Here is a 15,495-nt window from a genome sequence, read left to right on the forward strand (position 1 = left end):
TGTATTATTACATCATATATGATACCCCTCTCAATACAGGGGTTGGACAATGAAACTGAAACACTGGCCAATTTAGTGTTGGAGGTTTCATGGCTAAATTTGACCAGCCTGGTGGCCAATCTTCATTGATTGCACATTCCACCAGTAAGAGCAGAGTGTGAAGGTTTAATTAGCAGAGTAATAGCACAGATTTGCTTAAAATATTGCAATGCACACAACATTATGGGTGACATATCAGAGTTCAAAAGAGGACAAATTGTTGGTGCACATCTCGCTGGCGCATCTGTGACTAAGACAGCAAGTCTTTGTGATGTATCAAGAGCCACGGTATCCAGGGTAATGTCAGCATACCACCAAGAAGGACGAACCACATCCAACAGGAGTAACTGTGGACGCAAGAGGAAGCTGTCTGAAAGGGATGTCCGGGCGCTAACCCGGATTGTTTCCAAAAACATAAAACCACAGCTGCCCAACTCACTGCAGAATTAAATGTGCACCTCAACTCTCCTGTTTCCACCAAAACTGTCCGTCGGGAGCTCCACAGTGTCAATGTACATGGCCGGGCTGCTATCGCCAAGCCTTTGGTCACTCGTGCCAATGCCAAACGTCGGTTTCAATGGTGCCGGCAGCGAAAATCTTGGGCTGTGGACAATGTGAAACATGTATTGTTCTCTGATGAGTCCACCTTCACTGTCTTTCCCACATCCGGGAGAGTTACGGTGTGAAGAAGCTCCAAAGAAGCGTACCACCCAGACTGTTGCATGCCCAGAGTGAAGCATGGGGGTGGATCAGCGATGGTTTGGGCTGCAATATCATGGCATTCCCTAGGCCCAATACTTGTGCTAGATGGGCGCGTCACTGCCAAGGACTACCAAACCATTCTGGAGGACCATGTGCACCCAATGGTTCAAACATTGTATCCTGAAGGCGGTGCCATGTATCAGGATGATAATGCACCAATACACACAGCAAGACTGGTGACAGAGTGGTTTGATGAACATGAAAGTGAAGTTGAACATCTCCCATGGCCTGCACAGTCACCAGATCTAAATATTATTGAGCCACTTTGGGGTGTTTTGGAGGAGCGAGTCAGGAAACGTTTTCCTCCACCAGCATCACGTAGTGACCTGGCCACTATTCTGCAAGGAGAATGGCTCAAAATCCCTCTGGCCACTGTGGAGGACTTGTATCTGTCATTCCCAAGACGAATTGATGCTGTATTGGCCGCAAAAGGAGGCCCTACACCATACTAATGAATGATTGTGGTCTAAAACCAGGCGTTTCAGTTTCATTGTCCAACCCCTGTACATTACATCTGTCATCTATGATACCCCTCTCTGTATTATTACATCATCTATGATACCCCTCTCTGTATTATTACATCATATATGATACCCCTCTCAATACATCATCTATGATACCCCTCTCTGTATTATTACATCATCTATGATACCCCTCTCAATACATCATCTATGATACCCCTCTCTATATTATTACATCATCTATGATACCCCTCTCTGTATTATTACATCATCTATGATACCACTCTCTGTATTATTATATCATATATGATACCCCTCTTAATACATACACTATATTGCCAAAAGTATTCGCTCACCCATCCAAATAATCAGAATCAGGTGTTCCAATCACTTCCATGGCCACAGGTGTATAAAATCAAGCACCTAGGCATGCAGACTGTTTTTACAAACATTTGTGAAAGAATGGGTCGCTCTCAGGAGCTCAGTGAATTCCAGCGTGGAACTGTGATAGGATGCCACCTGTGCAACAAATCCAGTCGTGAAATTTCCTCGATCCTAAATATTCCACAGTCAACTGTCAGCTGTATTATAAGAATGTGGAAGTGTTTGGGAACGACAGCAACTCAGCCACGAAGTGGTAGGCCACGTAAACTGACGGAGCGGGGTCAGTGGATGCTTAGGCGCATAGTGCGAAGAGGTCGCCAACTTTCTGCAGAGTCAATCGCTACAGACCTCCAAACTTCATGTGGCCTTCAGATTAGCTCAAGAACAGTGCGCAGAGAGCTTCATGGAATGGGTTTCCATGGCCGAGCAGCTGCATCCAAACCATACATCACCAAGTGCAATGCAAAGCGTCGGATGCAGTGGTGTAAGTGGTGATGCACTCTAGAGCAGTGGAGACGCGTTCTCTGGAGTGACGAATCGCGCTTCTCCATCTGGCAATCTGATGGACGAGTCTGGGTTTGGCGGTTGCCAGGAGAACGGTACTTGTCTGACTGCATTGTGCTAAGTGTAAAGTTTGGTGGAGGGGGGATTATGGTGTGGGGTTGTTTTTCAGGAGCTGGGCTTGGCCCCTTAGTTCCAGTGAAAGGAACTCTGAATGCTTCAGCATACCAAGACATTTTGGACAATTCTATGCTCCCAACTTTGTGGGAACAGTTTGGAGCTGGCCCCTTCCTCTTCCAACATGACTGTGCACCAGTGCACAAAGCAAGGTCCATAAAGACATGGATGACAGAGTCTGGTGTGGATGAACTTGACTGGCCTGCACAGAGTCCTGACCTCAACCCGATAGAACACCTTTGGGATGAATTAGAGCAGAGACTGTGAGACAGACCTTCTCGTCCAACATCAGTGTGTGACCTCACAAATGCTCTTCTGGAAGAATGGTCAAAAATTCCCATAAACACACTCCTAAACCTTGTGGACAGCCTTCCCAGAAGAGTTGAAGCTGTTAGAGCTGTAAAGGGTGGACCGACATCATATTGAACCCTATGGATTAGGAATGGGATGTCACTTATTTCATATGCGAGTCAAGGCAGGTGAGTGAATATTTTTGGCAATATAGTGTACGTCTCTGATATAGCTCCTCTTCCTCACTTCCACTCTTCCACCTGTCAGCACACCTACTAGTAGGGGTCGGAAAACTAACCAGTTCTCTTCAGACAGATTTGCCTTTAACGCCCAAAACATCTTAATACAGAAAAGGTTTTTTTTTAAAGATTCCCACCCCTACTAGCACAGGCTGCACTGCAGTACACTGGAGCTCAAACCCAGCAACTTCCAAGAACACAACCTCCTTATACAAGTGCCAATAGTTTGCATATGTAAACTCTCAAATCTAAAACTCGCATATCTAAACCGCCGCTCCGGAAAATTCTGAGTCTCTCCTGAATGAGGAACATGTTTAACAGACGCCACCTGGAAGAAGCTAAGTGCATTACAGTCTCGTGTAGTGCACCACGTAGTCTCCTCAGCCCCTAACCGCTTAGCTCTTGCTCTCTTCTCACTAGCATGCGACAATTCGCTCGGCACACTCATAGTTTGCGTGTCACGACCGCTACTGTTTCCACGTTTGGGTGTGGCCTGCCTGATAAAAAGGAAACACCCACAATTCACTATACAATTTTTACACATCACTGCTGATTAAAACGTAACATTTGTGTTCTCAGCTTTGTCCTAGCATACAAAACTCTACTAGCTACATACACACTCCAGATACACAGGCTTTATTTGTCTTTGTAATGTACACATATATATACACATATTTATTTTAAATACAGGCCGTACAGAGGCGGAGCTAAAGAAATCGGATTTGTCCGTGGAATCGATCCAGCCAATCGCTTTTTATAGAAGTTCAAAAATCACGTTGAAAGCAGCTGAATGCACGGCTCCACGTCACACACGTGTGTAGCAAGCTAATCAGTGGCTAGTGTGAACACAACATTAGCGAGATGAGGGTTTATCCAGTGCACCTGAACAGGATCAGCTTCTACACACACTCATACACACCTCAACTCTCTTTCTGACCAGGATGTTTGACTGACCTATACTGGTTTGGCGTTTATTCTCCACCGATTTACCTGTAGCGCTTCATCCTCCATTTTAACCTTTAACTGTAAAGAACAACATGATGTTCATGGGTCATTAATAAAATAGGGTTCATCTGACATCTTACGCTAGTGTCCTCTTTGTTTCTGTTTCTTGTTTCCTTAACAGATAAAAACACTAACAGATTTGTGTTTGTTTTGTTTTGTATGATCAATTTTGTATGTGATCTGCACAAACCTAGTTTCTGCTCAGTGCCTTTTAATGATTGGCAAATATTTCTAGAATTAAGACTTTCTCCCCATCACATCTATGTATGATGTAGAAATGTCTACCTGTCTGTCAGGTGAGTTATTGTGTTCATTTTTTCCTCTCTTTCAGCAAAAGGCAAGCAACGCGGAGAAATTTGACTATGTGAGTATGAGAAGTTACCCTCACAGCCGAGTTTGTCTCTTGATTCTGAGTGTCTGATTTTGATTTTATTCCAATAAAGGTGATGAACTTCCTCAAAAAGATGGCGGGCAACGAGTATGTGGGGTTCAGCAACGCCACGTAAGTTACTCATCAGACATGAGGGTCCAGACTCGCTGAAGCACTCGGGTGTGGATGTGAAGCTCTGACATTTTCTACTAGGGAAAATTTCTTATTTATCTCAAACACAACATCTAACACATCTGACTGCTTTCAAACTGAAACCAAAGTCCAACACAGCTGCAGTCTGACTCCTGATCTACTTAATCAGATGTTTTAATTAGTCAGGTTCAGATATAATACTACTACTAATAATAACAATAATAAGATGATCATTACTAAGCAATAAAAGCTAGCGTGTTAACAATTGGCGGGATTTCCCAGACAACAAAAGAGAAAATAAAGGGCACTAACAGGGTTGTTTTCACTGAACAGCTGACTCTGTGTTCTCCATCACAGATTCCAGTCGGAGCGCGAGTCAGGCGATAGGAATTTCGCCATCGGCTATTACCTGAAGGAGAAGAAGGTGAGTTCGGGTCAGGACTGCGAGTCTGTTTTCGAAAACGTTTCTCGGATTCCGTTCCCTGCTTTTGAGTTGTAGACGTTAATAGTTTATTAAAGACCACCATCGATGTTCTCAGCGCTGACACAACACCTGACAACACGTGACATTGTAGTGGTGTTAACGTCTGGTACACTACACACTACACACTGCTACACTACACACTGGTACAATGCACACTACATACTGCTACACACTGCTACACTACACACTGCACACTGCTACAATACACACTGCTACACTGCACACTGCTACAATACACACTGCACACTGCTACACTACACACTACACACTGCTACAATGCACACTGCTACACACTGCTACACTACACACTGCTACAATACACACTGCACACTGCTACACTACACACTGCACACTGCTACAATACACACTGCTACACTGCACACTGCTACAATACACACTGCACACTGCTACACTACACACTGCTACAATACACACTGCACACTGCTACACTGCACACTGCTACAATACACACTGCTACACTGCACACTGCTACACTACACACTGCTACACTACACACTGCTACAATACACACTGCACACTGCTACACTACACACTGCACACTGCTACAATACACACTGCTACACTACACACTGCACACTGCTACAATACACACTGCTACACTACACACTGGTACAATGCACACTACATACTGCTACACACTGCTACACTACACACTGCACACTGCTACAATACACACTGCACACTGCTACACTACACACTGCACACTGCTACAATACACACTGCACACTGCTACACTACACACTGCACACTGCTACAATACACACTGCACACTGCTACACACTGCTACACTACACACTGCACACTGCTACAATGCACACTGCTACACACTGCTACACTGCACACTGCTACACTGCACACTGCTACAATGCACACTGCTACACTGCACACTGCTACAATACACACTGCACACTGCTACACTACACACTGCACACTGCTACAATGCACACTACACACTGCTACACTACACACTACACACTGCTACACTACACACTGCACACTGCTACAATACACACTGCACACTGCTACACTACACACTGCACACTGCTACAATGCACACTACACACTGCTACACTACACACTGCTACACTACACACTGCTACACTACACACTGCACACTGCTACAATACACACTGCACACTGCTACAATACACACTGCACACTGCTACACTACACACTGCTACACTACACACTGCACACTGCTACAATACACACTGCACACTGCTACAATACACACTGCACACTGCTACACTACACACTGCACACTGCTACACTACACACTGCACACTACACACTGCACACTGCTACACTACACACTGCTACACTACACACTGCACACTGCTACACTACACACTGCACACTGCTACAATGCACACTGCTACACTACACACTGCTACACTACACACTGCACACTGCTACACTACACACTGCACACTGCTACAATGCACACTACACACTGCTACACTACACACTGCTACACTACACACTGCTACACTACACACTGCTACACTACACACTGCTACACTGCTACACTACACACTGCTACACTACACACTACACACTGCTACACTACACACTGCTACACTACACACTGCTACACTACACACTACACACTGCTACACTACACACTGCTACACTACACACTGCTACACTACACACTACACACTGCTACACTACACACTGCTACACTACACACTGCTACACTACACACTGCACACTGCTACAATGCACACTACACACTGCTACACTACACACTGCACACTGCTACAATTCACACTGCACACTGCTACAATGCACACTATACACTGCTACACTACACACTGCTACACTACACACTACACACTGCTACACTACACACTGCTACAATGCACACTACATACTGCTACACACTGCTACACTACACACTGCACACTGCTACAATGCACACTATACACTGCTACATTACACACTATACACTGCTACACTACACACTACACACTGCTACACTACACACTGCTACAATGCACACTACATACTGCTACACACTGCTACACTACACACTGCACACTGCTACAATGCACACTGCACACTGCTACACTACACACTGCTACACTACACACTGCACACTGCTACAATGCACACTACACACTGCTACACTACACACTGCTACACTACACACTACACACTGCTACACTACACACTGCTACACTACACACTGCACACTGCTACACTACACACTGCTACACTACACACTGCTACACTACACACTGCTACACTACACACTACACACTGCTACACTACACACTGCTACAATGCACACTACATACTGCTACACACTGCTACACTACACACTGCACACTGCTACAATACACACTGCTACACACTGCTACACTACACACTGCACACTGCTACAATACACACTGCACACTGCTACACTACACACTGCACACTGCTACACTACACACTGCACACTGCTACAATACACACTGCACACTGCTACACTACACACTGCACACTGCTACAATACACACTGCACACTGCTACACACTGCTACACTACACACTGCTACAATACACACTGCACACTGCTACACTACACACTGCTACACACTGCACACTGCTACACACTGCTACACTACACACTGCTACAATACACACTGCACACTGCTACACACTGCTACACTACACACTGCTACAATACACACTGCACACTGCTACACTACACACTGCTACACACTGCTACAACGCACTACATACTGCTACACAATACACACTACACACTGCTACACTACACATTGCTACAATACACACTATATACTGCTACACAATACACACTACACACTGCTGCACTACACACTGCTACAACGCACTACATACTGCTACACAATACACACTACACACTGCTACACACTGCTACAACGCACTACATACTGCTACACAATACACACTACACACTGCTACACTACACATTGCTACAATACACACTATATACTGCTACACAATACACACTACACACTGCTGCACTACACACTGCTACACTACACACTGCTACAACACACACTACACACTGCTACACTACACACTGCTACACGCTGCTACAACACACACTACACACTGCTACACTACACACTACACACTGCTACACTACACACTGCTACAACACACACTACATACTGCTACACAATACACACTGCTACACAATACACACTACACACTGCTGCACTACACACTGCTGCACTACACACTGCTACACTACACACTGCTACACGCTGCTACAACACACACTACACACTGCTACAACACACTACACACTGCTGCACTACACACTGCTGCACTACACACTGCTACACTACACACTGCTACACTACACACTGCTACACGCTGCTACAACACACACTACACACTGCTACAACACACACTACACACTGCTACAACACACACTGCTACAACACACACTACACACTGCTACAACACACTACACACTGCTACAACACACTACACACTGCTACACTTCACACTGCTACAACACACACTACACACTGCTACAACACACACTACACACTGCTACACTTCACACTGCTACAACACACACTACACACTGCTACACTTCACACTGCTACAACACACACTACACACTGCTACAACACACACTACACACTGCTACACTTCACACTGCTACAACACACACTACACACTGCTACACTTCACACTGCTACAACACACACTACACACTGCTACACTTCACACTGCTACAACACACACTACACACTGCTACAACACACACTACACACTGCTACACTTCACACTGCTACAACACACACTACACACTGCTACAACACACACTACACACTGCTACAACACACACTACACACTGCTACAACACACACTACACACTGCTACACTTCACACTGCTACAACACACACTACACACTGCTACAACACACACTACACACTGCTACACTTCACACTGCTACAACACACACTTGATTTATATTCATGTGTAGTTATTGTGTGTTATGCCCTGATTGTGTTCTCGTTTGTGTGTCCAGTGTTTTCCTGAAGGTACAGATATGATCTCCATCCTGGACTTCTACTTCCAGGTAAGGTCATTCACACACACACACACACACACACACACACGTGAACCATGTGACGGTGGATTTGTGGGAATGTGTAACCGGACACACACGTCACACACATGCTGAGTGCCGGAGTCCAGATTTAGATACCTTGTTTTGTAAACATGTCTGAGTCAGCCAAGCTTCCTGACTCTCTCTGTGTGTGTGTGTGTGTGTGTGTGTGTGTGTGTGTGTAGCTATGCTCCATAGAGGTGAACTGCGAGAGCGCCAGTGTCATGGCCGCCACCCTAGCCAATGGCGGCTTCTGTCCAATCACAGGCGAGCGTGTGCTGAGCCCCGAGGCCGTGAGGAACACGCTGAGCCTCATGCATTCTTGCGGCATGTACGACTTCTCCGGACAGTTCGCTTTCCACGTGAGTGACACACACTTTACAGCGCTTTCGAATTCTGCAATCTGATTGGTCAGAAGGTGTCCATTCCTTTTCTAGACAATAGCGTGGATTTATAGTAATGTGATTGTTGTCTTCTGTGATTGATTCTATAGAAACAACTCATTCACTTTCACTTCATCACAGCAGAAATATAACATTGTGATTCATTTTTCTGTGTATGTGTGTGTGTGATCTGTCTCAGGTGGGTTTGCCAGCTAAGTCAGGCGTGGCAGGTGGCATCCTCCTGGTGGTTCCTAATGTGATGGGCATCATGTGCTGGTCTCCTCCACTAGACAAACTGGGCAACAGTGTTCGAGGCATCCAGTTCTGCACAGTACGTACACACACACACACACACTGTTACTGTATTCCTCATTCTTCTTTGGCATCCAGTTAGACCGGTTAATACTTTCACTTGCATGACTGTGAAAGTGTGTGTGTGTGTGTGTTCTTCTCCTGTCACTAGCAGGCCTCCTTCAGGCCACACACAGCAGCAGGTTTATAGCGAGTGCCTCACACACTGCATTATTAAACTCATGAGAAGTTGTTTCTGCACTAAAACCAGAGCAGTGTCCAGGATCTGAAACACACTTCTTTACTCTCTTTAACGTTTATCTGTAACCTAGAATTCTGAAATTTACCCGTTTCTGTAGACACAGGAATGCAAAAGACAAAATAAACATCGAAGTCTAAAAATTCCAATACAAAATAAATCCACAGAATACTAAGGTGCTAATACTTTTGCACAGTATTGTGTATAATAGCACTCAGGTGTTGTTTGTTGCTAGTAGGACATGGCCAGGCAAACTAAACTGCTACCTACAAAAACAAATCCATAAATGAAGTATGACAAGTTATTTGAGGTGATCAAATATAATGGCACCCTGTAAAAGGAGGCGGAGTTAGTGTTTGTCTGTTAGCTGTATTGGCTGAGCTGCATTACTCGTAGGTTCACTGCACTGTTTATTAAAAAATTCACTCTAGATTTAACATGAGACAAGCACGTGTTTGTACGTGTCATGCTTCACATGTCCTCCTTTCGTGTTTGCCCCCCCCCCCCCCCCACAGGATCTGGTGTCTCTGTGCAACTTCCACAACTATGACAACCTGCGGCACTTTGCGAAGAAGCTTGACCCGCGGCGTGAGGGCGGTGAGCAGCGGGTGAGTGCGCTCTTTCGTTTGCCTGCTCACCTATCCCTGCCTGCATGCCCCATCAACGCGCTACACAGCGTCCTGTACGAGTGAGCACACTTCACCACCGTCGCCCGCTTAACTCTCTGTACTGAGGACTGGCGCAGAGAAAAACTCCTCCTCTTCTTTCTTCCCGCCTCACACACACACTCCACACAGGTCACACACTCCGAGCTACGGCACTACTAACACTACAGCTCATGGTCTAGAGTGTAGCGCCTGTTTCTGACTCACTAACACGTCTGTCTTTCTCCATCACACCTTCCTCAGCTGTATTCACATGTGAAACCTCATTTACACACACCTCACCGTGTAAGGGTGAGAGCCACGTCTGCTGGTGTGTCATCACGTCCACACATCACGTGCGTTTTATTAGGGGAAGTCAAGCACAAGATCCTTACGGCACTTTACCTCGCCGTAAACACTAATGAACACTGATAACGATTTATCTGCTCATTCTGTGTTACATATAACACGTGTGTGTGTGTGTTACTGCAGCACGTAAATGTGTTATATTTAAATGTTGATGAACTTTCGCATCAGAAAGTTCATCTGAGCGTGAAAGTCTCTCTCCTTCTGCTATCATCTATTTACAAAACTACATCTCTTTATTTTATTTTTTTAAACTGAATATATTAAAGTAAAGAATAAAACACTCCATCGTTGTTGTGCTGCAGGAAGATAATCAACAACAGGATGGTGTGATGGAGCGCACTCTTCCCACCGCAGTGTTTTTTTGTGTCCTCAACACAGCAATTATCACCTAACATTTACCAATGATTACAATTTTTATTTCTTAAAGTCAACACACAGTACCTTTCATTCCTTTATAGATGCATGTAATGTCATGAGACACATGCAGTATGGCTTAGTCCTCTTGATAGCTGATTGACAGGTGAAAGTGGGTGTGGACAGGCATATGTAATTAAACCATGTTGATAAAAAGAAAGAAATCTGGTAGGAATCTGCTGATGCTTTAAGTCAGTTTTCTTCATGAATTACGTTTTAACCAGAAGCTTAGAGCTGAAGTCAGGACTGTAATTAAACCTAACGAGTTAATCAACTAATCTCATTAAACAGCTTATATTTTTTATGAACGAATCCATTCACATCGTAATTTGTTCAGCAGCACAGAGAAGTGAAGCTAGGGTGAAGCACAGGAAGATGTTTTGTTGCTCTGATTACAGACTAAACCAAACACATCATGAGACAGAAACTGATTTATTTTTTGCTGCTCTTAAAGACACAGGCGCCTCGCTTTCCAAAAATATTTCAATCACAAGGGTTTCATCACGAGGGTTTCAATCTCTGATCTTGTCTTTAATCTTTGCACATGAGCTTCGACTCATAACAAAACCGTATCATGTAAGAAAGATAAAGGAACAATAATCGCTGAAGTGTCTGTTTGTGGCAGTTTTCAGACTTCTCCAGGATGTTTCCATGTTTCTCCTTAAAGAGAGAAAAGACAAGCTGCGTGTTTTTTCTATTAACTTCGAGAGAGCATAAAAGTGTGTATAGCTGCTATGAACGTGCATTAGAACAGGACAACATAACCATCTGAAAAGCGATAAAATGAAATGTTCTTAAATGACGTTAAAATGTTTAGATTGTTAACAAATGAAAAATTCTAATCGTTGAAAATTGCTGTGCTTGCTGCCAGGCTTAGTGAGCAAAGCTTTCTCTCTTTATGACGTGAAGAAGCGACTCTCACACCTTTTATTTATTCTTTACTAACTTTATGGCATGCGGGGCTTTGATGGCAATACACATTCACACACACACACACACACAGACGTGGAATCGTGGGAAAGCAAACTAACGTGTTCTCCGTGTCGCTCAACACAGCAGCACACCTTTGGGCCGATGGATTACGAGAGTCTTCAGCAAGAGTTGGCTCTTAAAGAGTCCATGTGGAAAAAAGTCTCACCCACGGAGTCCAACGAAGACACTTCCACCACCGTGATCTATCGGATGGATGAAGTCGGAGAGCACAGCCTGGAGTAAAGGGCTGGACAGAGGGACCATTATTTGTTTATTTCACTCTGTTATTTGATTTGATTTGATGGTGTCTTGGCTTGGCACATTGCAGCTTTTGGTGTTTTTGTTTGTTTGTTTGTTTGTTTGTTTGTTTATTTGTTTTTTCCCTCTGCCTCCGAGAGCAGACGCTGATGCGTTGCAGAGTCTCTGATTTTTCTTTTCCGTTTCTGAATGTTGATTTTGACGAAACCAAAGAGTCTGAACTCAGGCAGGAGGTGAAGGAGGGAAAGTGTGTTATCACGAGCTCAGGTTGTCACTCAGGGAGACGAGTCACGAGGCAGAGGTGGAACTGTCCTGAGCGGCTCGACTGCTAATCTGATCGCTGATCTCTGATTCGTAGCACGCACGTCGTGAGCTTTACCCACACACACTCTCACACACACTCCTCGCAGTGTGTGTATTGACCAGGGAGGTTTCTCCTTGCTCTGTAATCATCTCAGCCTTAATTGCTTTTATCTAAAATCCAACACGTTTTTAGCTCCGCCTATTCAATCATCTAACAGTGATTTTCATTCAAATTCATCAGGAGCTTCACACATCTCTGTCACATATGAGGGATCCACGAAACTTTCACATCTATGATCTCATGGTTACACCACCACCTCGTAGTGAAGTAAGCTGAAGACTGTCCTTTCTGTAGTTTATCGTGTTTCTGATGTAAAGGCTGCGATGTGACCCCACCCTCTACTCTAGAAGGGGGTGGAGCCTAGGTTCAGTGCAGGAAAAAAATGTAAAGCAAAGAAATGAACCAGGCTGTGTTCACAAGGCAAGGGATTGGTCAGGAAACTCATTTCTGGTGTGTTGTAGGTGTTTTTGTGGGCAGAGCTAATTGAAGAGTTTCAGTGTATAGAAAACATACAGAAAAATGACTCTGTGTCTCTCCTAAACATGAGTATATACTCATATATTTATACACACACACGTAAGACAAATTGCAGTTGTTACACAGTGTGTGTTTGTTACGCTGTACCTCCACTGGACGTCAGAGAGAAAACAGAAAATTGTGAGAATATATTGTTGAAATGTCCAGTTTTACACTCGCAGCTGAAATACTGAGTTAAAGTTCAGTAAATCTGTTACTTTGTCTTTTATGTTCATTATCTAATGATCTAAAAACACTTTTTTTTATAACGCTATTTTAGAAAAATAATCTTAAAGTTCAATATTATATAATAATATAATGTAATATAATACATATGGCAGCTTGTCATGTTACTGAGGAACTCCTCTGTCATGAAGATATCAGAAAAATCTGATACCAGTGACACTGGAGACTCGAACTGGTTCAATAACATAATGGAGCAGATGAAATTAAAACAAGGCCGAGTTTGGGTTCTGATGAAGCAGAATGAAGAGAGTACGGATCAGTGTGGTGATGTTTCACTGAGAATGAGAAGAAAGAAAAATATGATCCAGGGATACTTTGATACTGATAAACATACTCACCAAAAAGACAGCAAAGTGGATATGTTTCAGGATTATTGACTGCAGTCAAAGTGAAGCAGAGCACACTGCACACCTACACATAAAACATCTTCAGCTAGGAGTTCAACACTAACGAATTTAATTGTCTTCGGTCAGAGCTAATGTGAAAATACAAACACTTTCCCAGTATCTTTTACTTCGACAATCGGGCTTGGGAATCAGTAATCGGACGACAAGGGATTCGGACGCAGTTGTAACTACTACCCTATTCCTTCCACGCTAACAAATATTACTAGCAAAAGATCAAGCTGAGCTGTGTGTGTGCATTTAAAGCTGTCTAAACACAAACAGCTACATCATACAACATCTCTGGTAGTGAGTGCTGATTTCACGTAAAAAAAAATGGAGTACTCATGCTCTGTCTTAAAAAGATCATCACTAGAATGATCACTAGCAGATCAAGTCTAGAGTAAACGCTTTCCTGCTGGCTCATGAAGACGCGTGTTACTGATTGTTTCCAGCGTTAGAGACGCGATCGGTCAGCGCTCGACTCCCGGCTCACGGTCCGACTCGCACCTCTGTCTGAAACGTCTGCCCTTGACTCAGATCCGGATTTTTGCACATACACATACCTGAGCTGAGGCCTTAGATCTGCTGCTGCTTTGCTGCTCTGGAGCATGTGTTCATGTCCTGCACCGCTGCTTCTCTGTTCCATCCCACCTTCAGGTGTTCACGTCACACCTCGACACGCTGGACGAGTCGAACGCCAGTGTAGCTTTTAATGTCCCCAGCAGCCTCAGTGCTGCAGTTTGAACACAAAAATCCTGATCGAGCCTCCATTGAGGCAGCAGTAATGAACCAAACAGCAGCCACAAGGAGAGCCATTTAAGTGTTACTTCATTTTTTGTCTGTGTGTGTGTGTGTGTGTTTTCATGAGAATGTATAAATTTATTTTGAGTATGTTGTTAACACACTTCACTGCTTTTTGTCATTATTTACTGTGTGTATCTGTGTAAACTGAACTGGAGTGTGTGTGTGTGTGTGTGTGTTCTGTTTTTAATGGGAACAGGATACACTGATTACTTGCACAGGGGAGCGTGATCCCTTCTCTATGTTACTAACTGCTGCTTGTCTGTCGGCACGCAATAGAAATATTTATATATTTATATAAATATAAACCTGCTTTTTCTCAGAGTTCTTACTCCAGTGTGTGACGGGTGCTCTGTCTAGCAGTGTTGCTTTCTCTCTGGCTGTTCACTCGCGTGTGCTGGCTGTTCATTTTGTATTCTTTTCTTTGAATAAACGTGTGTAAACCCATCTCATCTCTTATCTCTTTGTTTGTTTGTTTTTTTATTTGTTTTAATCATTTTTGTCTCATCTCCATTGTGGGAGCTAAAACAGCAGCTTTGAGGACAGATATTTCTGATAAACACGTCACAGACTCGCTGTGTTAAAGATTCCAAAGTTTCA

The 15,495-nt window shown here is 44.0% G+C and overlaps 1 protein-coding gene across 9 annotated transcripts in view; it reads left to right on the top strand.

Moving 5' to 3' along the window:
- glsb (glutaminase b) overlaps positions 1 to 15,495 on the top strand; it is a 46,323-nt gene that overhangs the window by 22,795 nt on the left and 8,033 nt on the right. For 6 of the 9 annotated variants that reach the window (XR_009204813.1, XR_009204814.1, XR_009204815.1 and 3 more), the window contains 7 exons: positions 4,191 to 4,223; positions 4,303 to 4,361; positions 4,740 to 4,806; positions 8,912 to 8,962; positions 9,178 to 9,354; positions 9,575 to 9,706; positions 10,441 to 10,533. Coding sequence is in view for 6 of the 9 variants with exons in the window: in XM_058393241.1 (XP_058249224.1) it covers positions 4,191 to 4,223; positions 4,303 to 4,361; positions 4,740 to 4,806; positions 8,912 to 8,962; positions 9,178 to 9,354; positions 9,575 to 9,706; positions 10,441 to 10,533 (612 nt within the window). In the remaining 3 variants the exon portion in view is untranslated. Of the gene's footprint in view, positions 1 to 4,190; positions 4,224 to 4,302; positions 4,362 to 4,739; positions 4,807 to 8,911; positions 8,963 to 9,177; positions 9,355 to 9,574; positions 9,707 to 10,440; positions 10,614 to 12,408; positions 15,348 to 15,495 lie in introns of those variants that run through there. The other 3 variants (XM_058393243.1, XM_058393245.1, XM_058393244.1) reach the window with 3 other exon arrangements.

The sequence above is a fragment of the Hemibagrus wyckioides genome, linkage group LG06 (assembly GCF_019097595.1).
Source record: "Hemibagrus wyckioides isolate EC202008001 linkage group LG06, SWU_Hwy_1.0, whole genome shotgun sequence".
Classification (NCBI taxonomy): Eukaryota; Metazoa; Chordata; class Actinopteri; order Siluriformes; family Bagridae; genus Hemibagrus; species Hemibagrus wyckioides.